The 23,163-nt window shown below is 44.5% G+C and overlaps 1 protein-coding gene across 1 annotated transcript in view; it reads left to right on the forward strand.

Moving 5' to 3' along the window:
* The window catches only part of IQSEC3 (IQ motif and Sec7 domain ArfGEF 3), a 34,911-nt gene extending 14,300 nt beyond the window's left edge, over positions 1-20,611 (forward strand). The window contains exons 3-11 of the mRNA XM_035127827.3: positions 7,946-8,068; positions 9,668-9,834; positions 10,060-10,199; positions 12,807-12,932; positions 15,306-15,405; positions 17,587-17,748; positions 19,570-19,662; positions 20,280-20,323; positions 20,407-20,611. Coding sequence (XP_034983718.1) covers positions 7,946-8,068; positions 9,668-9,834; positions 10,060-10,199; positions 12,807-12,932; positions 15,306-15,405; positions 17,587-17,748; positions 19,570-19,662; positions 20,280-20,323; positions 20,407-20,481 — 1,030 coding nt within the window. The 3' untranslated portion in view covers positions 20,482-20,611. The remainder of the gene's footprint in view (positions 1-7,945; positions 8,069-9,667; positions 9,835-10,059; positions 10,200-12,806; positions 12,933-15,305; positions 15,406-17,586; positions 17,749-19,569; positions 19,663-20,279; positions 20,324-20,406) is intronic.
* Positions 20,612-23,163: the final 2,552 nt, after the last annotated feature.

The following is a 23,163-nucleotide window of genomic DNA, read 5'->3' on the forward strand; positions in this document are numbered from 1 at the left end:
AGTGACCTGCGCAGCCCATTCTCAATTTCTTAAGCATGGTTGAGAGATCAGCTCTGTTATGCCTGTCCCACTGTCATTATCTCTTTATCCATTTGCTCTCCTCTGCCCTCCTGTGCATCCTTCTATGCCATTGTTTTGTTCTTGTCCATCTATCTTGCCCTGATTCTGTTCACCTTTTGTTCCTTATGTTTTGTCTCAAGAATGTCATACCCTCCTCGTTCATTCATAAGCTCCGCTGGGTAAGCAGTGGATGGCTCGTTCCATGAATGGAGCTGGCAGCTTCACTGGGGGTGGGCTGTTTGTTGTGCAAGTCGAAGGATTCTGGGAAGGTCAGGCACAACTGTCGTCTTCAATTTGTTTTCAAAGCGAGTGTTATTTTTCTGAATGCAAGAGGCATTCTGGTGAATGGGAGCAGGTTGTTTGTTAGATTGGGGGCAGTATGCTCTGATGTATTTTCCTGGAGGGCTAACTGGTCTCCTTACTGTCCAGAGTTTGTAACTCCATTGTTTCCACTGAGAAATTGGCGGAAAGCAGGCAACCAGACTTTCAGGAAACGGACGTGCCGTCCTGCCTCTTTTGGGCAATGCATGGTCGTTTGTTCAGGAGGAGCCTTGAAGGGGGTTCAATGAATGAGCAGGTGTTATGTTCTTTCTCAAATGTCACTATGGCAGGAAAAGCTTTTAGTTCTCCCAGAAATATATAATAGTCAAAATGTAGCAAGTAGCCGAGGAACATCAGAAGAGCTTGCCGGATCAGGCTCATCCAGTCCAGCATCTTGTTCTCACAGTGACCAACCAAATGCCTGTGGGAAGCCAGCAAGCAGGATTTGAGCTCAAGAGCACTCTCCCCTTCTGCAGTTTCTGGCAACTGGTATTCAGAAGCATTGCTGCTTCCAACTGTTATGGCAGAGCGTAGCCATCAGAGGCAGGAGACGTCAATTGCCCTCTCCTCCATGAGTTGGTCTAATTTTCGTTCCATGAATGGAGGAGTGAGTTCCATAGTTTGACTGTGTGCAGCATGAAGAAGAAGTTCATTTGCTGTTGCCTCATCCAGCTCAGTTTTCCCTTTACTGACTGTGTATATTTCAGACTGGCAGCAGCTTTCTGGGAGAGGGAGTTTCCCCAGACCTACCCAGACATGCCAGGAACTGAATCTGACATGTAAAACATGTGCTGGTGAGCTGTAGCCCTTCAACAAAGGGCGATTTGGTGACTGGCTGGCAAATCCAGGGCTTTCTCAGCAGTCTCTACAAAACTCCTCACTTGTTTCAGAAAGATGGTCGAGCCTTTCCAATTCAGGAAGGCATTTGTTGTGCCTTAACTAGATTTCTCTTGCTTGTCCTGGTGGTTTCATTGTTTTCATCGGGCTTTGCGTGTCTTGCCTTTTGTATGGGTTTTTTCTCTCTCTTTTTTTGTATTTAACCATAAGCTGCTGTTGGAGCCCTGCGGGTTACAAATGTGGGGAAGACATTTTGGAAACAAATTCATAAATAATCTTGACAGGTGCAAGGAACAAGTTCCCACTTCCCCCAAAGCATGGAGGGAATTCAGTACATCTGTGTAGGAAGGAAATGCCCTTGGCTTTGCGTGGTCATCACCATCACAATGAAACAGCAATTCATTTCTCAGTTCATCTCCTCTATGAAACCAGCAGCCTCTGTGGTTGAATGAGTGGTTGCCAGTCTTTGTTTCTTCTCATGTGCCTTTAGCATCAGCCTGGCAGGCAGAAATTAAGGAGCCAAGGCTTTTCCCATCACTTTTCCCTATGTCAGGGACTGTTCAGTTTCTGCATGTGGGACTGCTGTTACACATACAGAAGATCCATAGCTCAGAGGTAGAGCATCTGCTTTGAACACAGAAGGTCCCAGTTTCAATCTCTCATCTCTAGGGAATGTCACATGGGGCTTATCCACACCTCTGCTTGCTCTGCTGCTTCCCCCTGGTTTGGTGTTGAAATGGAACCAACGGCTATGGGGTTTCCCACATATTGCTTTTCGTTCCAGTTTAGCACTAAAGAGCAGGTTTCTCCAGGGGAAAGCAGCGGAGGAAAAGCTAAGGACAAGGGAAAGTGTGGATGAGTCCTTACTGAAGACAATAATAAGTTGGCATGACTCGGTTATAAGGCAGCTTCCTATATTCTTTTCATCCAAATGGATCTACTTGTCAAGTGTGTGCAATAGCTGTTTTCCCTTGATGGTCTGTACTGACTTATGCAGAGATATCTCTGGGGTGGCCATGCCCACCTGTTCAGTTTGGTGATGGGGAACAAGAGCAGGAGAGGGTTGTTGCCTTCAAACCCTTCATGGGGGCTTTATGGGGACTTCTGGTTGACCCCTCCAGGAAAGAGGAAGAAAGTGGATGGACATTTGGGCTGGGTTTTTCTTATGTTCTGTGTTCACCTAAGCCATGGGTAGGCAAACTAAGACCCAGGGGCCGGATCCCGCCCAATCGCCTTCTAAATCCAGCCTGCGGATGGTCCAGGAATCAGCGTGCTTTTACATGAGTAAAAATTCCTATGCCCCACAAATAGGAATTCGTTCATCCCCCCCCAAAAAAATATAGTCCTGTCCCCCACAGGGTCTGGGGGACAGTCGACCGGCCCCCTGCTGAAAAAGTTTGCTGACCCCCTGACCTAAGCATTCCCTTATATTCACTTAAAACTCAATTTCATGTGGCAAATGTTGAAGGAGACCTGGAGGTCTTGGCATTTTGGAGGATCCTGACATAAGTAATTGGGCCAGTGGCTTGGTGGCCAGATTTTATCATTTTAAGCCTGCCTGAACAAAATTGCTACATCTGTTACTCTTCAACAAGTATCATGAGTAAGTAAATGTTATTTTTACCTTTTATAGGACTGTTTGTGTGATTGCTGTTTTAAGGGGGAGAAAAGGGGAAAATACCAGGAAAATCCAGTCTGCCTTAAAGCATCTTGAATTCACTGGCAGAGGAAGGGGGTGCCGTGGGTGCGGCCTGACTCGGGTGTCATCCCTGGGGGGGGGTGACATCGCCGCCCTGCCCCCTGGGACGCTTGCCCCCCCCGGCTTGCCCCCCCCGCACACAGTATGTGCGCCACTCCAGGTGCCAGAGCAGCTAGCTCCGCCTCTGCTTGGATTACTTAAACTAAAAGACTAAAACAAGCTTAGCTAAGCTTCCCTTTAAGCTGCAAAGGCATGCCACTCTGCTGAACTCACAAACGTGAGGAAGGAAGGATAATATCTAATAAATATCTCCTCTCCTAGCATCTATTCACATCCCAACAACTCAAACACTGTGTGCTCTTTTGCATCCAGTCTTCCTACCCACATTTCCTCACATTGCATATGCCCATTCTTCCTAGGGGAGCAAGGTGCATTAGGGAAGGTAGATTGGTGTAAAGAGGGGGCAGCATCTGAGTTGTTTCTGACCCCACTGTGGGAACCATTGGTGAACAGGGATGTTGCCTGAGCAACGTGAGGCAAGCTCCCCTTCCCCTAGCTTGCCCTGAAGTTGTTTCTTTCAGGGAGGGAAGAGGGCTGTTACTTATTAATATCTTTGTGTCTTGTGGTTTTAAGAGTTTCCACCTGGCTGCCTCTCCTCTGTTCCCTTCTTGAGTGTGGGCTGCGAGTTCATTTTGCAGACGCTTTTAGTGGGATGCTGGCTCCCGCTGCATTGTCACCTGAGCGGAAAAAGCTTGGAAAATAGGTCACTGCGCTTGGCTGAGCACATCCCCGGCCCACAACGGTACAGCTGCTTCCTGCCTTTCCCAAACCCTTGCACTGTGAGCCTCCGGTGCTGCGATGAGTCCTGTCCTAGGTGCCTTGTGGCAGAATATGCACTGGCAAGACACTGAGGTTTCTTCTGGCGATGCTACCTGTGAGCAGAGGGACCAACAAGAAATTACAGTGGTTGAAATTGTGATGAAAGTGAACTCAGTGGCTCTGGATTCAAGCACAGTAGAATTGTGTTCTCCCCCCACCCACCCCCATGTGTGTGTTTTAAAGCTCTATTGGCACTCAGTGTTACTTAGGTTTATTATGTGCTATCCATGTGAACCTGCCTCCGCATTAAAGGGATGTTTGGAAAAGTAGAAGAGACTATCCCAGGAGAGTCTTTAGTAACAATCAGCCAAACGGTAGCATCTGATGGATTTCAAGCTTGTGTGTAGCTGTTTGTCTATACATTTATAAAAGCTCCATGCTAAAAATCTGATCATTTGCTACGAAACACACACACCATCTTCGTTTTGCATAGCTATACCTATTTGTTTGTTACATACATAACCAATACTCATGTTGAAATGCATTCTCTCTATGACTCAGTGCTCTATTTTTTTCCTCCCTTCAGAATAATAATGCTTGAAACATCCCCAAAGGTTATTAAAGAGAGCACCTTTGGGATAACCCTGTCTATATTGTGCAGCTTCAACAGTGTGGCTAGAAATGAAGGAAGAGGAATCTTGTTTTAAAAGGATTTATACATGTAATTAAGTAGTTCCAACCCAATCAATCCCTGCTTGCTTTTGAACCACCTCTTGTATCAAGCAACTGCTTACGTCTGAACCACTTGTGCATTATTATTATTTTTAAAGCCCAACTAATTACAGGCAAAATTAGACATGAAATAATATGTATATTATACATATGATATGTATAAAAGAGCCAAGCCTCATGCTGTACTATATTTCGGCAGCTAGCTACCTTGCTTGCTTGCTTGCTTGCTTGCTTGCTTTATTTATTTATTTAACTTCCCTTTAACCAAAGGGCCCAGGGCAGTGTACATTAAGAACATAATTTATGCAGCATAATAATAAAAACATAAGACAGAGCATAATGAAACAACAACAACATTAGCACATACCAATTTAACAGGCCATAGATTATTTAATGTCTGATAGGCTGGGTAAAAAGGAATGTTTTCACCTGGTGCCTAAAGGCATGTAATGATGGCGCCAGGCGAGCCTCTCTGGGGGAGAGAATTCCACAGGGGGAGCCACCACAGAAAAGGCCTGTTGTTGTGTTGTCACCTTCCAAATCTCTCGGGAAGGCATGGCATAGAGAAGGGCCTTGGATGACAAACGCAAGATTGCGAGGGGAGGTCCTTAAGGTATCGAGACCTTGAATTTTTATGTATCCATTTTTGTGCTGGTTACTTTAGGAAATCACACATGGGATGGGTTCTGGTTGAGGGCAGTGTCATGTGAACAATGCCCAGAAATCAGCCTCAAATTCACAGTAAACACCAATGTGACAAGTCCCCTTGTCTTCTCCACCTCCCACTTGCTCTTGCATTGGTCATAAATGATCATATTGCTGTCAAGAAGAAGAAGTAGCTAGGAGACACTGATGCACCCCCCCCACTATCAAACTCAACTAGCCAATATATATTTTAAACCAGGGCTGTGCAGAGGCTTAAAGGTTACAGGATCTGCTTTGTTTTTTGCTTGAACCACCAAGACCCATTACCCAGACCCATAGGGGCCTAGGGGCCAGACATAGACTTTGAATTAAGGAACATAACCTTGAACACCAGGAATTTGTTTTCAGCAGCAGACCTGAGCTCCTTGCCACCCACAAACCATCTCCTGCTTTCTCCCCAATCTTTTTTTTCTTTTTTTCCGATTCAGTGCCCTAGTTTTGGCACAAGAGTCGCCTTTTTTGTTTGTTGGAATAGTTAAACAATTGGGAGTCCTTCTGATCTACTACAAAAATTACCCAGAGATCTGCAAGTAGATCACTTCTTACTGCTTTCCTTCTGGGTGACATCACAGCTACCTCAACCCTACACTAAGGGTTTGAACTATCTGTGAGTTGAGGGAGATTTGCAGTCTCAAAAAGAGCCCTTTTCCTTTGTTTCCCTTAATAGCCCACCACCTACCGTAGTCTTATCACCTCACCAGAAGGCTAGCCTAGCTATTCCAAGAATTAGAAGCCTTGATTAAATTCTAACACTTGCTGGATCCAGGGATTAGAGGGATCTGGCACCCAGCTTAATACCCCAAACTCATAACGGTAAAGTAATGCTGGTGCCATTCCAGGCAAAATTAAAGAGAACTGCTAAGAACTCATAAGTCTTTAGGTTGCAGTCGTTAACCATGCCCTGGTCCTTAATGTATTGTCATTTATTGTCATTTATTCATTTTTCTATCTTTATTCTTATTGTATCACAAAAACTGAATTAAAAAAAAACCATGCCCTGGCATGGAGAATGCAGCTTCAGATGTTCCCTTGATGGAGAAGATGGGATCTATCGTCCCCATTCTGTTGAGTAGGCTTCAATCTTTAATGGGTGTCTTCGTGCAAGGAAGCACAATGTACTTCAAGTATTTATTTATTTCTCTTTCTTTCCTCCAAATTTCAAAGTCTCCAGGGGTGACTGCAGTGGTGAACCTGGTATTGATTAACTAGGAAATTTTCTGCAGTTATCAAAGCTAAGCATTTAGCAGCAAGAAGCCTTGATGTGACCCCATGGGAAGAAGAAGTGCATGTGTTAGTAAAATAAAAATAACAAACAGAGAGGGGGAGGGATGGGGGAGGAGGAGGGATAGCTCTTTAGTGCTCTTTCTCCTTCTGCGAGCATCCTCTGATCTGCCCCTTGAAGGGAAAAATAAAGACTGTCTTGTGGGAATAGTCACATTGATTTTTCTCCCCTTTATACTTAAGTTTCGTATCAACAGTTCCTCTGGCACAGGAAAAAGCCAAACCCAGGTCTCTGCAACTGGAGACAGATTATAGTTTTCTTCTTCTTCAGGGACTTAGTTTAGACCAAGTATTTGAACCCTTTTCAGTCCAGGGGCTGCATTTCCTCATGGGACACCTCTGGGACTGTGTGCCAATGTTGGGCAGGACCAGAGGCAAGGGTAGGTGGAGCAATGGATTTCAGCTTTGCAAGTTAGAGATATCTGCAGACGTGCATACCTCTATACCTCTCTGCCATTCATACAGGCAAACAAGAGACATTATCAAGGAGGGTAGGGAGTACAGAGTACAGACGGGGTCTGTTTTGGGGGGAGGGGTGTGTGTGTCCTGGGGAGTCTTGAGGGGCATGTAGAGAGGGCTGAAGGACTGTATTCAGCCCATGGACCTCAGGCTCTCCGCTGCTGGTTTAGGGCGTTATTTCCACCCAAATTTGAGTCCACACTTTAGTATCTGTACAACACTCACAGACTGTTCAAGGCACTTCACCTTAAGGCTGACCTGAAATGCCCTCTCCCCATTTGCCTCCTTCCATTTAGGATAGGGCTATAACTCAGTAGCAGAACACAAATTTTGCATGCAAAAAGCCCAAAGTTCAACCCCTGCCATCTCCAGGTAGGATTGAGGAAATCTCTTGCCTAGAACCCAGCAGAGCCACTGCCAGAAATTGTGGACCAGCCTTCCCCAACTTGGTGCCTTCCAGATGTTGTTGGGCTAAAGCTTCCACCAGCTCCAGCTAGCATGGACAGTGTTCAGGTGTTATGGGAACCACAGGCCAAAATTCCCAGAGGACACAAGACTGGAGAAGGCTAGATGAATACTAGCATTCAGTTAGAATGTTGGGACTAGGACCTAATAGTCTGGGGTTCAAATCCCCACTCAGCCATGAAGCTCACTGGGTGACCTTGGACTACTCCCACCTCTTTCAATCTACCTTCTTCACAGGGATGTTGAGGAGGGGTTTGTGGGAAGAGCCATGCATACTGCCCTGCCCTACTTAGAGAGGGAGGGTGGGATAGGATAAAAATATAACTGAAATATATTTTCAGTAGACCCAAGGCTTTGTCCGAGTGAGCTCAGATGTCAGCCAAAAGTGAGCAAGATACAGAAGTAAGATGGGGTCACATCTTGGTTGATTTTTTAAGGAAGGAATCATGGGATTCCTGCTGAGATCTTCCATGTTGTTGTGATAGCCCTGTTTTTCCTTCGTACATCTCCAAGGAGACTTATGCAGAGATGCTTGTAGTAATGCTGTTTGTTTTCTCCTTCCCTTAGCTGTGTAGTAGATGAGATGGACTTCTCTGGCATGGAGCTTGATGAAGCTTTGCGGAAATTTCAAGCCCACATCCGGGTGCAGGGAGAGGCCCAGAAGGTGGAGAGATTGATTGAAGCCTTCAGGTAAGAGCCACGCTGATGTGGTACAGATTGACAGGCAACTGCTTCCAATGTTGGAGGTCAGCTGTCTGAGGAGCAGCCAGGAGTTTCCCCTCACCCAAGGAAGAGTAAACCTATGAGTAGGTGAGATCCCACTGAGCCAGGCGAGGTGTAGGGTCCCAAGGTCTCATGAAGGGTGCTGTTCCTTCCCAGTTTTGTGGCTATGGTTGGTGTTGTGCTGCCCCACAAATCAGCCAGACAGCATTGACAGGCTCACCAGATGTAAACCATTCCTACAAATTTACAATTAGTATTTCATAAACGATGGGGAGGTCACATGTCAGGGAAAACCTTTTTTATTAAAGGTTTTCTTGATTTACAGAAATATATGCAATGTCTCTCGTAACACTTTTACAAATCGGTTTCATTTGTTGAGACATTGGGAAGAAAGAGGGGGACACAGAAGTAGATGGGGGGAGATGGGAGGGTCAGGTGACGATGTTTCTATTTTACTTAATATATTGGGGGGGTCAGCGTCGCTTGTGCAGGTTCTCTGTTGTTTCCTTGTGTTCCTTTGGTGGTGAGAGAGGTTGGGGTTGGCCTAGGGTATGGTTGTTCATTTGTGGTTGGCTGTAGTGGTTTTTGTTTCATGTGTGAGTGGGGGTGGGGTGGGGGTGTTTTGGATCAGGTTAGCCATATTTATTTGTATGCTGTTGGTGGATTTTTGTCATTGTCTTGTTGGGCTGTGTATGTGATAAAGGGGAACCATACCGGGGTGAAGTCGTCGTCTTCTATTTGTCACCGTGTCAGTTTCAGCATATTGGTTAATTTTTCTAGTAGAGCTGTTTCCCATATTATTTGGTACCATTGATCCATGCTTACTCCTATGTCAGGGGAAACCTTCTTAAACAAAAACATCTTCAGCAGGTGCCTGTCTATTTTCATTTGGTAATTGATACCAGAGGGCTGTCTCTACAGCACTAACAGCCCTGTTTCTAGTGCTACACTTCTGAGGCATGTGGTACTCTTGTCAGTACTTCTGAGGCATGCAGAACTCAGACCCTTGTGAGAAGATTGCCACAAGCACACAGTTTTGTTGCAGGGAAGTTTCTGCACATATTCAAATACAGTAAGCCCTAAACATACGTGGGGGTTATGTTCCAGGAATCATCCCTAAAGCCAAAATCACCTATATTCAAAACACATTGGGTGCAATGGTGGGTGGGATTGCCAAAGTCTTTTTTCCCAGCTGCCCTTTTCTGTCATGGATCACTTATTCTGGGCAAACAGACTTTTCCGTTTGTGTGCTTGTAGAACCAACTGATGCACTGCAAGGTGTGTATGTTAAATCTAACATGCTTCCTGGTTTTTTGAATCTACCTAAAGTGATTGGCTTGTTCTTTTATACTGAGTTATAGTTCAGGGATTGTAGGCCCAACCACTTTGAAGCATTTTTTTAAAACAGTCAAGTGGTGTGTAGATTTTATGGAATAAAATAAACTTTGGCGTCATCGTTGATAGTCAGACTGTAAGTAATTTGAGGATCCCCAGACATTTAAATCTATATATTAGTGGCATTTGATTTCCATTCATGTGTGTTGACTTTGTCTCCCCCACCTGCAGCCAGCGGTACTGCATGTGTAACCCTGACGTAGTCCAGCAATTCCATAACCCAGACACCATCTTCATCCTGGCCTTTGCCATCATCCTTCTCAACACGGATATGTACAGCCCTAACATCAAACCCGACAGGAAAATGATGCTGGAGGACTTTATTCGGAACCTCAGAGGTGAGGGCATTGCTTGGATGAGCCATGATCCCAGCGTGAAGTAGAATTCAAGCACATAACACCAAAATAGCTGAAATATATGTGCCCGAAGGGAGGAAAGTAGCATTGCCACCTCTCTGAGAGAGGGAGAAGAGCCTATTTGCATTGTTGATCTTGTAAAAAAGTACACCCCCTTGTAGCTCAGGTTCATATTTTATCTCTGTTCTCATTGTTTATGCTTCACAGGAGTAGATGATGGAGCTGACATTCCCCGGGACTTGGTGGTGGGAATTTATGAGAGGATCCAACAGAGAGAGCTCAAATCTAATGAGGATCATGTAACCTATGTCACCAAAGTAGAAAAATCCATTGTTGGAATGAAAACGGTGAGCCTTTTGCACATCACAAAGGCAATCTGCGTTACTGTTGTTGCTGTTGTTATCCCTTGCAAACGTGTTTGCTCCACGGTTACTTTTTCCTTATGAAGCTGCCTTGTGCCAGGTAAGACCATTTGTCCTGTTGGCCCAGTATTGTCCTTCTCTGGAATGGGGAACCTCCCATCAGTCCTAGCCAGCATGTCAAGGATGGTGGCAGATAGAGTCTAAAAAGCGTCTGGAGGGTCAGAGATACAAATCCCTCCTTCACACTGAACTGGCAAGCCCTCTTCATACAGAGTCTCAGGATAAAGTCTTTCCCATCACATTCTGCCTGTGATCTTTTTAACTAGAGATGTCAGGGGTTGAACTAGGGGCCTTCTGCATCCGAAGCATGTGCAGTTCAGACAGTGAATTTTATGATTACCCTTCTCTTTCTGACTTAGTTTTCCTTTAATGTGCCCATCTCCTCTTTTCTTTCTCTGCAGTGTTCTCTGATCTCATTTATAATTTTTATTTTTTGCATCGTTATTTCTTTATTTTGTTTGCCCTTGAAAATAGTCTTGAGTACATCTGTCTGATTTTCCGGGCAGCAATCGTTTTTGCAGACCCTGCCTGCCTTGTAACCTGGAAGCCAAGTCCATAGGAAGGCACGAAAGGCTGAAGGTGTCTTAGGGCCCATCTGTGTGCACAGAGACCGCATGTGCCTGGGGTATAGGGTGGTGGGTTCTGCAAAGGGCCTTTTAGTAAGTGTGGGGTATTCAGTTCACTTTTAATTTTAACAAGAGCCTTCCTAAATCACACTTCCCAAAACATTGCACAAATCAAAATCTTTTGTTAATTGCACTTCTCCAAATTTTGCAGCACAGTTCTCCAACCCGAATAATGTGTAAAGAAATGTGAATGTTTGGGGAGGAGTGTGTGTAAATATGCATATATTAGTAAAAATAACATATGAAATTGCACTGATACAGAAATGTATCAGTTAGAAGAAACACACATTAAAAAGCTGACTCTTTTGTGAGGACTTTTTTTTTCCTTAAAAAAAATTCAGGCTAGTGAGGAAATAGGGAGAACCGAGCCTAAAACTGAAAAAAAAATGAGAAACCGAGAGAAGCTCAAATGGACAGATTTGTCTACCCCTTCCTGGGAGAATCACTGTGTAGATATTCCTGTGATGATCCAGCTGTTCTCTCTCTGATTTCTAAGCCATGAGCAGTAATCACCGTATTTTTCGCTCCATAACACGCATTTTTTCCCTCCTCAAGAGTTAGGAGAAATCTCTGTGTGTGTTATGGAGCGAATGCCATGGCTCCAGCAGCGCTGTGGGGCAGGCAGAGGGAAAGCCGCAAAGCCGTGCACAGCGTTTGGCTGGCTTTCCCTCCACCTAGACAGCCAGCCTGCCGCTCAGCAGCTGGTAGCCAAGCTAATCAGCAAGCCAGATAAGGCATGCTAGCAATAAAGGATGCTGCCTGGGAGGGGGGAGGTAAAAGCACATGGATCCTCAGGATTTTTGCATTGGGTCACCCCAGTTTCACCATCAGATCACATAGCATGTCCATGGCTATAGCCTGCACCAAAAAAAAATCATATATCCACTGTTTCGTTCAGAATATCCCCCCCCCCCCGGTTTTCCGCCTCTAAAAACTAAGTGTGTGTTATGGTCCGAAAAATATGGAAGTTAGTTAGTCCTCCTCGCCCCTGCTGAAATTAAGCTTCAGCACATGTAACTGCATTTTACATATACATTATGCCCCCCCTTTCCTGTCTCTCTCCTCTCTCTGTCCTCACTCTGTTGTTTTCCTTTCATCACAATTTAGACCATAAACTCCTTGAAGCCAGAGGCCTGTCCTTTTTTGCTTATGTTATTCTGCAAAGTGCCATCTGCAGTGACAGCCCTGTATAAATCACTCCCTCTAATAGTGAACTCAGGTGGTGAGTGCCAGTAAGACTGGAGCCAAAATGGGGCCACTGAGAAACAGAAACAGGAAGGTAGCAGCATGCTTGGAAGGACTCTGAGGTTTCCAGAAGCCGAAAAATACATTTTTAAAATGAACAAACTTCTAAACAGTCCGCAGAGGACTAAGTGTGCTCAGTAATCATAGGACATTGTGAGTCTTGCAGAAGAGAAAAATGGAAAACCTAGCAGTGGAGAGTCGAGTGGCCTGCTGGGAGAAAATGACTGACAGGAACCCAAGACAGGAAATGTTCCTTTAATGAGGGAAGATGAACCCTGAAACATTTTGTTGCTGATTCCACTTGTGATCCATAACAATCAACATTGCCATTTCATTTTCCTTTTGCTTCTTTGCTATTTTATTTTTGTGCTCATGCAAGCACCAAGGTCTTCTGCTTCCATCAGGTGCAGCGAGATACTGCAGATCAGGGAAAGTCCTGAAATGAATGAACTCTGCCTGCCATAATTGTGAGAAGCTGCTCTGGTACACTCAGTGCCGTTACGGAGCAGAAAGCTTCCTGCTGAGAACAGGCTGCAGGTGGTGGTGGTGGGGGCAAAGCCATTGCAAAGCCAATAGACTTGCTTGAAGTCATTTAACGTGCAATGCTTTGGGGTTGGCCGATAAGGAAGGGGACTGTTTCCACTCCGTCTCTGTCTTCCAGGTCCTCTCAGTGCCACATCGCCGGTTAGTTTGCTGCAGCCGACTTTACGAAGTGACAGACGTCAACAAAGTACAGAAGCAAGCTGCTCACCAGAGGGAGGTCTTCCTCTTCAATGATTTGCTGGTGGTGAGTGGCCTTTGGCCTTGAGAATCACAGCATCACAAAGAGACTTAGAGCCAGTGTTCAGGAAAAGCACAAGACACACGACTCCCCTAGGACTTCCAGGTTGGACTTGATGTGAGGCATTGCATTCTCCCTTACTTATAAAACTCCCTTCTATGTAGAAAGGTAGCAATCAGGGAGAAGGTGCTTAGATAACTTTTTATCTGTGATATGCTGGTTTTTTCCGTGGGTGAGAGGTTTGTTCTGCTGGTTGTTCTTCTGCTCAAGGGAGCATTCGGTCATGAAACCACCAGCCTGCATTCCAAACACTGCAACAAATGTGTTGGTGGTGGTGTATGTATGTATGTATATGTATGTATTTGTGTAGACAGATAGATATAAAAACCTGTCTTTAATGCCACCTTGTACTATGCCCCACCATGACTCAAAGATTACAATTACAGCACCAGCAGAGATGAAATACAGCCTTAAAACAGCAATGGAATAGACACTTTCTAAGATGAAATAGCAGAGTCTTAGCTTGCTATATAAGTTCCATCTCTAAGCCAGTGTTTCTCAACCTTTTTTGGGCCACGGCACACTTGTTCCGCGAAAAAAATCACGAGGCACACCACCATTTAAAAAGTTAAAAAAATTAACTCTGTGCCGCCCTATATTATAATTATGACTGTAAGAAACACTTGCCAAATATTGCTTTCCGGCGGGTCAGCACAGTGTATTGGCGGCCGCCAGGCTCGTTTGCACTGAGCTTTGGGAAAGAGGAGGAGAAATATTGCTTTCTGGCAGGTGAGCAATGTATATTGGCGGCCGCCAGGCACGTGACAATGCAAATCGCCCTTCTCGTCGCGGCACGTCGCGGCACCAGCCAGCGTCTCGCGGCACACTAGTGTGCCACGGAACAGTGGTTGAGAAACACTGCTCTAAGCGAATGTTCTTCAGGAAGGAGCCCCTTCTAGGTGCATGACTGAGAGACTACAGCCTCCCAATACACATCAGACAATGAGTGGGGAAGGACCAGAGACGTTGAAGATGATCTTATTGAGCAGACAGGTTCATATGGGAGAAAGAACTCATAGAATAATAGAATTGCAGAGTTGGAAGGGACCCTGAGGATCATCTAGTCCAACCCCCTGCAATGCAGGAAATATGCAGAAACCTGCAACCTTGGCATTCACCACGCTCTAACCAGCTGAGCTGTGCTGCAGACCATCTCATGCTTTAAAGCTCAAAACAAGCAACTTGCATGGAGCCCAAAACTGAGTTAGGAGCCAGTGATGTGGGCATGGAGCTGAAGTTGTATGCTCCATGTGTGCACTTTGTATACTTGCAGCTACCTGCCGAGCCAATTGCCAATTATTCATGGAAACAAAGGGGCAGGTATGGACTATCTGCATTTGTACACTTTTGCAAAGTGCAAGCAAAGCTTTGTGGATGCACACTCAAGAGAATCCAGTTTCATGTTCCCCTGCATAGTGAAAGAAAAAGTCACCGCAGAATAAAAACACATCTCCAACTTAATCCATTCTACTTTGTTTCACAGGAGCTCAGTGAAACTGATAAGTTAAAATCTCTCTGAATCTGACTAGGGTGATTTGATAGGACTCCCTGGAGAGTAGAAAAAGAAACACCAAAGCATATTTCTCACTAAATTTCCTAAGCTGTGCGTTCTGGTGACAGTTATCAGATTCTTTAAAACAGTGCCGTTTATTTGAGCCAAACTGGACTTGATGCAGTTAGCAATTGCACAGCATGTTTCAAACAATTAAATAGCAGGTACAGCGGGCATGATCCAGAACGTGATCATGATGGAGGAATAAGGGGGCTTTAACCCCTTGCTGCCACTGCTGTCCTAATCCAGTCCCATCAAAGATAGGTATTAGAGAATGAATAATGTATCCCCTTTGAGACACTTTCATGGGCAATCCATTGTTCAACCTTCTGCACACAAAGAAATTAAACCGTGGGGTTCTTTCCAGACTGACTCTAGTTTCGAGTGGGATCCAATCACATGCTGGATAATTTGGGTGGTGTAATTGCAGTTGATTCCCTGAAAGATCAGGATTTATGCGACAAGGAAAGTGCTGGGGGAAAAAATACATCTCCAAAAACAAATGAGAATGGATTCTCATTAAACAGCTAGCCATCATCTGTGCAAATGTATCGGGGTGAATGCACAGTAAGCAGGTTTTCTGTAAGTGCCCTGGAATTATGACCACAGAGGACAAACGCTGTAGCTGAGAGTAACTCCCAAGTGTCCTTCCATGAGGTCACTGAGAGAGAACAAAACTTGGGGGTAGTATTCAACTATGTTTTACTCAGGGAAGGCCTTTGCTGTTGCATCTGAAAAACTCTCTTCGTTTCTTTGTCCTCCAACAGATTCTCAAGCTTTGCCCCAAGAAGAAAAGCTCTTCAACGTACACATTTTGCAAGTCTGTCGGCCTGTTAGGAATGCAGTTCCATCTCTTTGAGAATGAATGTAAGTTTGTCACAGTTTTGGTCACCCGCTGGATGACACTGGAGGACAAGATTTATAGTGTGAATTTTTATACAATGGTAGCAGTTTGATGCCTTGGGCTGGAAAGATGTGTAGCCTGCTGCTTAATGAGAGAGTGGTTTGAAGCGACAATTTCCGTTTCCGCCTGTTACCCATAGCCTCTATATTTTGGCATCATGCGGTATTTGTGCAGGCACCTTAGATGTAAAAAACCCACAAGCTTTTAAAGCTAGGGGAAATATTTTCCCATTGTGCATTGCAGAGGAGTGGAGCATGACTAGAAAGGATCCTGTTGCTTTGACTTGGTGCTAATTTTTTTAAATGAGGTACCAGTGTTATGGGTGCCAGCACAAAATGTCTGCCATTGGCAGACAAGTAAGCAGTGCCAATACTGTGCATGAGTGAGTACTGTCACACAAAAAAGCCCTGGTGTTTCTTATATCTATATGGCTAGTTTCGTTGGCTGAACACCAAATTGCTAGGTATTTCAAAACTTTAAATTGCTCTGGAGTGTTTCCATTTATGTTTCACGGGCTTCCTACCAAATATTACCAACTTAATCTTGCTGAAGTTCATTTTAAGGAAAACTCTTCCAAAATCAATAAGCCGGGACCTTGGACACCAATGAAAATTTAATAGTAGGAACATACAATATTTGTATGTTAACAAGATAACACACCATCAAGCCACTTCAAGGCTATCCAGGATAATTTAATCCAATACAGTGTTTTTTGTATAAAGCTTGAACAGGGTGCAAACACCTTTTAGGAACCCCACATAGAAATGATATATTATCAGCTGAGATAGCAAGCCTAGTTGTGCTCTTAAGCAAGTATTGGAGCATAGTGCCTTAATGTTTTTAACTGTTGTAAGCCCCTTGAGTGATGCAAATGTAACTGCACTGCTTTGTTTTAAATATGTAGCCGGCAAAAAGAGGCTCATGTACGCTGCCTTTGAGGGTGTACCCTCCAAACTTTTAACTTAATCTATAGAAACAGACTGTGTTATGTTATACCAGACTGATAAATGTCTCTTGTTGCAGGTTACTCACAACATTCTCTCTGCCTCTCAATTCCTCCCAGACTTTTGTGGTTCCAAATTACCTGGGTTTTGTCATCAAATGGCACCCACCAATGCAAAGATGATCTGTGATTATTTTGAACTGGATTTCTGCAATTTGGTAAACACTACGTCGTGTCAGTCAGTTGGTGCTTTTCTCAGTGTATACTCAGCAGCAGCAAACTAAGCTCCCATGCCTTCTCTTGCCTGAGTCATACTCATAAGTGAATGTATGCACTGAAATATTGTACACAGTCATTTTTGACTAGGTGTTTGTTCGTACTTGGAAATACTTGGGCAGATGGTTCCATGCACAAATCCATATCACCACCTGCATTATAGTGCTCTGATGGATGTTCCTTTTTGGTACACGTGGAGATGCATATCCTCTTTCCACCCTGACCCCCTTTCTTCCATTGATGTGAGCACTTCTTCATATGCACCGCTGCAGAATTCTCCCTCCGCCCCAAAAGTGTGCTATTTCAATTTGCACAGCTGCTTATTTGTGTGAGCTACTTGGAAAAATCAACATGAACAAACTGAGGCAATATTTCATATGCATTCAAAACAAAGAAGTGCAGTTTCAAGAGGTGGCCTATTGCAGACTTATAGTGCAGTCTACTCTGAAGTAAACCTGGTTGACTTGAGAGGGATGGTATAGGATCGAAGCCTTAGAACCTCAATGCCCTCATCCATAATCCAGCTGGGTCCAGGTTTTTATTCTGGACCAACCAATCCTCTTGTTTAGCAGGAACAAACCTGGCAGCATTTAGCTGTGTTTATTATTATACTAATTGGTCTAATTAGTAGGATTATGTAGAAAGCTGCCTTAATAAGTAGGTCAGGCTGCTTGTCCATCTAACCAAGGACTGTCTACTCTGACACAGGACTGTCTACTCTGACTTGGCAAGGATCTTCGTCAGAGAGGCCTTCCCCGTCTCCTGTCACATGATCCTCTTCACTGGAGATGCCAGCAATGAAACTTGGGGGCTTTCTCATCTGCTCTGCCACTGAGCTATGGTCCCTTCTCAGATTGCTTCAGCCTTTTTAATGTATAGAACCCACAACACTAGTTTTATGTCCCCTCTCCTTCTTCTTTTTTAGATTACCCGCATGGCATCACCTTGGTGACTCCCCTTTCAGGCTCAGAGAAGAAACAGGTACTCCATTTCTGCGCTCTGGGTGCCGAGGAAATGCAGAAATTTGTGGAAGACCTAAAAGAGTCAATAGCAGAGGTGATGGAGCTAGAACAGATTCGAATTGAATGTAAGGCTCCCAGCGTGGCCCAGACTCCATGCAGTCATTCTGTCTGTATGTACATATGTCCGTGTCTTGCGTATTTTTGTGTCTGTTGTTAGCAGGGGTGTCATTTCAGATTTCAATAGGGGGAGGGGGAGGGGGCAGGCGTCCCAACAAGGTTTAACGGTCCTCTCTTGAATATGTGCAAATTTAAATAGGAATGAATTTAGTCAATATTAAATGAAAATGAAGATATTCAATATGAAATGGAAATGCAAAAGCTGGTGTATTTAAGAATATTTTTGTGATTTTAAAATATTGTTTATGCTACGAAACAATTATAAAAATGTTATCAATACTGGATCATCAGGCACCATTCTTTGCAAGTAATGAGATTCATGCCTTTGGCATGTGCATCTAGGGCAAGCTACACCTAATTTTTTGCAGCACTAATTTCTCAGCATTAGAACTGGTGAGTTTGCCCAAGATAAAATGTTCCTAATGAATAACCAGGATGATGTAAACTATCATGGCCCCTTACTCAAAATGGCACCTTTGGTTGTGGAGCTGGATGAGGGTGGAGGGCTGGCTGTATCTTCTTGGGGTGGGGTGGGGGGCTTTATTAGAAAGTGAGTGTATAAACTGGATTGTTCTGTCTGATGCTGATATGTGGGTACAATAAGCCACATAATGTGGACAAAAATGCACACATTAGGGTAAAGGGTTTCTAAAATGCCTATATTCGTGAAAGTGACATACAAAACGCATTGTATAAGGAAAGATTGCTTTGCAAAAATGGTTTATTGGGCAAAATTGCATACAAAATGCATACATTCGTGCTAAACTGCTGGTGACTTTTCATGAGGATGTAATTCTCTCTCCTCCCCCCCCCCCCAACTGGTGTGGAAATGTGGAAAACTGAACCTAAGTCTGGGAAAAAGAGAAACAGAGAAAACCCAAAACCAACAGATTCACTCATCCTTGGGATGAGCCATGGGATGGGTGCAGAACAGTTGAGAATATCTGCACTTTGCCTTGATAAAATTGACAACTCCAGCATAACTTTATCCATAAAACAGATACATCCACCACACCAAAGAGATACTAAGGGTTTTTAAACATGAGTTGTTCATGTGCTTTGATTTGTGGAGGAACAACAACAACATCATTATCATTATTAAGTGGTCCACTGAGTCCTGAAGTAATTTTCAAGAAGTCTGCAGGGTGGATGTGGGAGTAGAACCACAGCTCTATAAAGTACATTCCCAATTTGCCTGCTAATTATCTGTCTTGCCTGGATGCACAAAATCCTGCAATGTTCCCCTGTGAAACTTCCTACCAGATTCTTCTCTCCCAAAGAACTGCTCCATAGCCAGCTTCCTACAGTGTTTCCTCCTATCCCAAACAGATAGTTAAGGAATGCCCCAAATCTGGCTTCAGTTATTCACAGAGGAGCTGATTACAAGCTGTAGGAATGAATAAATGGATAGTGCTATACAGATGAATAGTTGAGAACTCCAGGATGCAGAGCTTCATTGCCTTGCCGTTCCATTCAGGCCAAATAAATGTTTTTGAATATGTTCGTTGTGCATAATTTATACTGGTTGTAGAATTTGTGTTTCCTTGGCACAGAATGTGGATTCCAGGGCTAAAATGTTTAATATTTTTAAAGCACAGAATAGACACACCCGTTGTGTGTGCGTGTGCATGCACTGAATACACATTCTGTAACCATTATTTCTCTGCTTGTCTCCTGTTCCATTTCTTCCTGTCTTTCTGTCTTACTGCTCTACTTTTTAGTTCTGTCTCCATTCTCTCTTTTAAAAATGTTCTTTCCGTGTATCTCAGGGGAGCTGGAGAAGCAACATGGGACAAAGAACCTTTCCTTAAAGTCCAATGGAGCTCAGATGGAAATACAATCCAAGCAAGGATCTCCAACAGGTTAGTCTGCTTCTCTGGGTTCTTCTTCACTTCCTGAAGCTTAGCTAATCCTCTTAGACTTGGCATGCAAGAATAGGAACTGTAGTTCTAGAAGCTAAAATACATTTTTTTTAAAAAATCAACATTTTTAAAAAAACCATTTTTCCAAAATGAGATTTCAGTAGCTCAGTAGCTAGCTCAGTAGCTAGCTGGGAGAGGAAGGACAGACAGATGCAGAATGTATAGAACATTGAACAGTGTTCAAGAATGTTTTGGGTTTAGAAACTCCTGGCCTAAGCAACTCATTCGCCTGATGCCATCTTTGTGTGTTCTTTTTGGTGTCAGGAGAAGAGCTTTGTGTTCATTCAGACCTTTTAAAGAACTTGTGCAGTCTGGAACTCTCAGTTCTCAAATCTGTACTTTTAATTGTGGGGTCAGAGTTTTTGTTTCCTTGCCGTATTTATGCTACTTTTGATTTGTTTCATTGATTTTAAATTGTTTGTATGCTTATTCATGGTAAACCACCCAGAGAACTTTATGTTATTGGGCAACATGCAAACATTGTAATTAAATAAATAAGTCAATAAATAAATATTGCCTTTCATCACTGAGGAAGGGGGTCTCTTTTATTTTCAAAGCCAAAAGAGATTTGGGAGAGAAGGTTCCGGACAGCACAGTGGAGGTAAGTAGAATGCACAGCAGCTGAGGTAAGTTATTCTCCCTCAGTTCAGCTCTTCTTACATTCTCTGTTGTTTCTTTTCTCAGGTTTTAATCAATGCCTCCCCTGCCAGACTGACAATTTTACCAATTTCCAGAGATACAATAAAAAGTTACTGCTAGGACGGGTAATACAACTTTCAAATCCAGATTAAACTTCAAAGCATTTTTTTTCAAGCCGTTTCAATAACTGTTAACACATCCTTCATGGAGCGAGCGCCCGAACTCTGGAGACTAACCTGCTCCTTCCTCATCCCCACCCAACACACTTTCAGGAGAAATCAGAGACACAGATGAGGTGAACTCCGCTGGCAGGCCACCGCCATCGCAGGACCCCCCGCTAAAACTCACTGCTATGACCTTTCCCTCATAGGTTCTTCTGCCCTAGACACTGGGCCCCTCGTCACAGGCTTCCATAGACCAAACATTTCCCATATTCACTGGGACTCTTCTTAGGTTGAAAGCTTAGGCCAACCATTTCCCAATTTGGGGAGGGTTGTTGGAGGAACTTTCTTGCCTGTCCTTATTTGGGAGCAAGGACTCTGTTGTAGGAGTCTTTCTGTGGATCTCAGCTCACCAAGAAAGCTGTCATCTGGGAGAGATATCCAGAATATTTCGTTTGCCCCAGCTTTGTCCTTTCCCAAGCCTCTTTCACCAAGCAGATAGCTCCATCTCCCTGCAAGTGTTACTTGCCATAGGGGCAGGAGCTGCAGTTCTTCACAAACAAGCATTTCCTCAATCAGCCTCCATTTCCAGCTCCAACTCCTCTTTCTTGCTGATTAGACCTCTTTCCACAGAGGCCATTTTACACCCACGCCCCAGCTTTCTGTTCAACAGCCTGGGAAAAACCCAGCTGCCACAGGCATAATTCCTCAGACCCAGTTCATGCTGGTTTCATAAGACCCTATTTCATCACCCTGATGACATTCCCGCTGCTGGGGAGGAGGGACGGGCATCTCCACGGCCTCTTATACAGCTGTTGGGCCTGCAAACATTTCTCCATGAAGGGTTTTCAGTTCAGGGGTGTAAAATTCCAAGGAGACAGTTCACAAATATATGTTCCTTCGGGTGATTCCAGAATCAGGCAGACAGGGCCCCAGATCTGTCCGTTGTGGAAGAGATCCTTCTCTTCCCATTCCTAGTTTCCTCCTGCTCTCCTGGGGAGCTGTGCCCTTCTGAAACTCTTTATTCTAGGAGTTTCCCCCCTTGTACCATAAATAGCCCTTTCCATAGGGAGCCCAATTCCAGCCTAGTTCCTGCTTTCAATCTAATGTTGGGAAACCCTGTGGGCTTTCTCTTCAAAGACACTTCAAGCCCTTCTTCCTCCCCTCCCCCTGTTCTTCCTCCTCTGCAGAAGTGAGCATCTCCATTTTCTCTGAGACTACCTGATCTGCTGCCATTCCATCAGATTTCTTTTCTTTTCTTTTTTTAACCATTGTACAAGCTAGATGGGTACTTTTTTCCTTTTCCTTTTTGGCGTGTGTAAAACCATTACCTTTCACTTGCAAATCATCAAGTGGATCAGAGCGAGCTGCAAATTTGCTGAAATACGTCAGATTTCTGCTTTTTTTTCTCTCTCGTCCCTGTTCCTTTTTTAATTTTCTCCTTTTGTAAACAGATTAGTGAGTCATGTGTGCACCTTCCTGCTTGGAAAGACAGGAGCTGGGAAGAGCTCAAGTCTTTCTCTGAGCATCAGCAAATCTCATTTTTTTTCCTCCTTGCAAAGATGTGCAACCTCAATTATCCTCCCCTCTTTCTGCCTTGTTGGCCCATGGATTGCATGATGATTCGGGGTTTCATAGGAACTCTGCTTGCAGAACAGAGCTCAGTCAAAGAGGGAACTTTATAACTACAAAGCAAAAATAAGAGAGCCCTTATCTCCAATTGCTTTCATTCTCTTAAGTACCATAACAACAGGAAAAAAAGGGAAATGGGGGGGATGTAACTGACAAAATGAATATCCTAAGCAATAAGGCTGTTCTTCCTGGAATAAGAGGCAGTTGGGGCCCAGACCATTAGCAGCCTTCATTTTGTAGAGTTAAAATCTCTCCCTGACCTGCTCAAAGTGCCACAATTTGATTGCGTTTGCTCAATCTGGATAGTTGAGGTTGTGCTGTATGTGGAAACAGCATCACCGCCTTTGCTGTAATGGGGATCTTTATTTTCTAGAAGGAACTTTTCAGGGGCTGTGCTTGTGGGGAGGTGGGAAAGAAGGGTGGAAGGAGGACAACGTTGGGGGAGGAGGTGATTCAGGGCTGATGGTGGGGCTGTGGTTTATGGGGGGGGGAGGTCCATTGATGGAGGGTGGTCGGGTAAAGGGCAGCCCATAGCAGGAGATGGGAAGAAGTCTTGTAACATTTAATGCTTCTTTGACTGTTTCTAAACTAGGTGTCAATTCACAACAGGCTTCAAACGTACCAGCACAACTCTGTCCCGGGGCTCGAGAGTGGAATGCAGCCCAGCACGCATCCTAACATGCCACGGGAGAGGCTGGAGACAGCATTGGTTCCCTCTTACCCTGCCTCGGCAGGGACACTTGTGCAGTGCCAGCAGATTGTCAAAGTTATAGTCTTGGACAAGCCGTGCCTCGCTCGCATGGAGCCGGCCCTCAACCAGACTCTGACACGCTACGTGTCCTCTGATTCCTGCAGCTCCACCCCCTTGCGCAGTCTAGGCAGCGGGCTCCAAGGGACCCCGGTGAAAATCATCCATCAGCCCCCGCTTCCGCCGCCGCCGCCGCCCTACAACCACCCGCACCAGACCTGTCCCCCCAGCTCCTTGCTTCAGAGGCGCCGGTATTCCAGC

The sequence above is a fragment of the Zootoca vivipara genome, chromosome 9 (assembly GCF_965207765.1).
Source record: "Zootoca vivipara chromosome 9, rZooViv2.hap1.1, whole genome shotgun sequence".
NCBI lineage: Eukaryota > Metazoa > Chordata > Lepidosauria > Squamata > Lacertidae > Zootoca > Zootoca vivipara.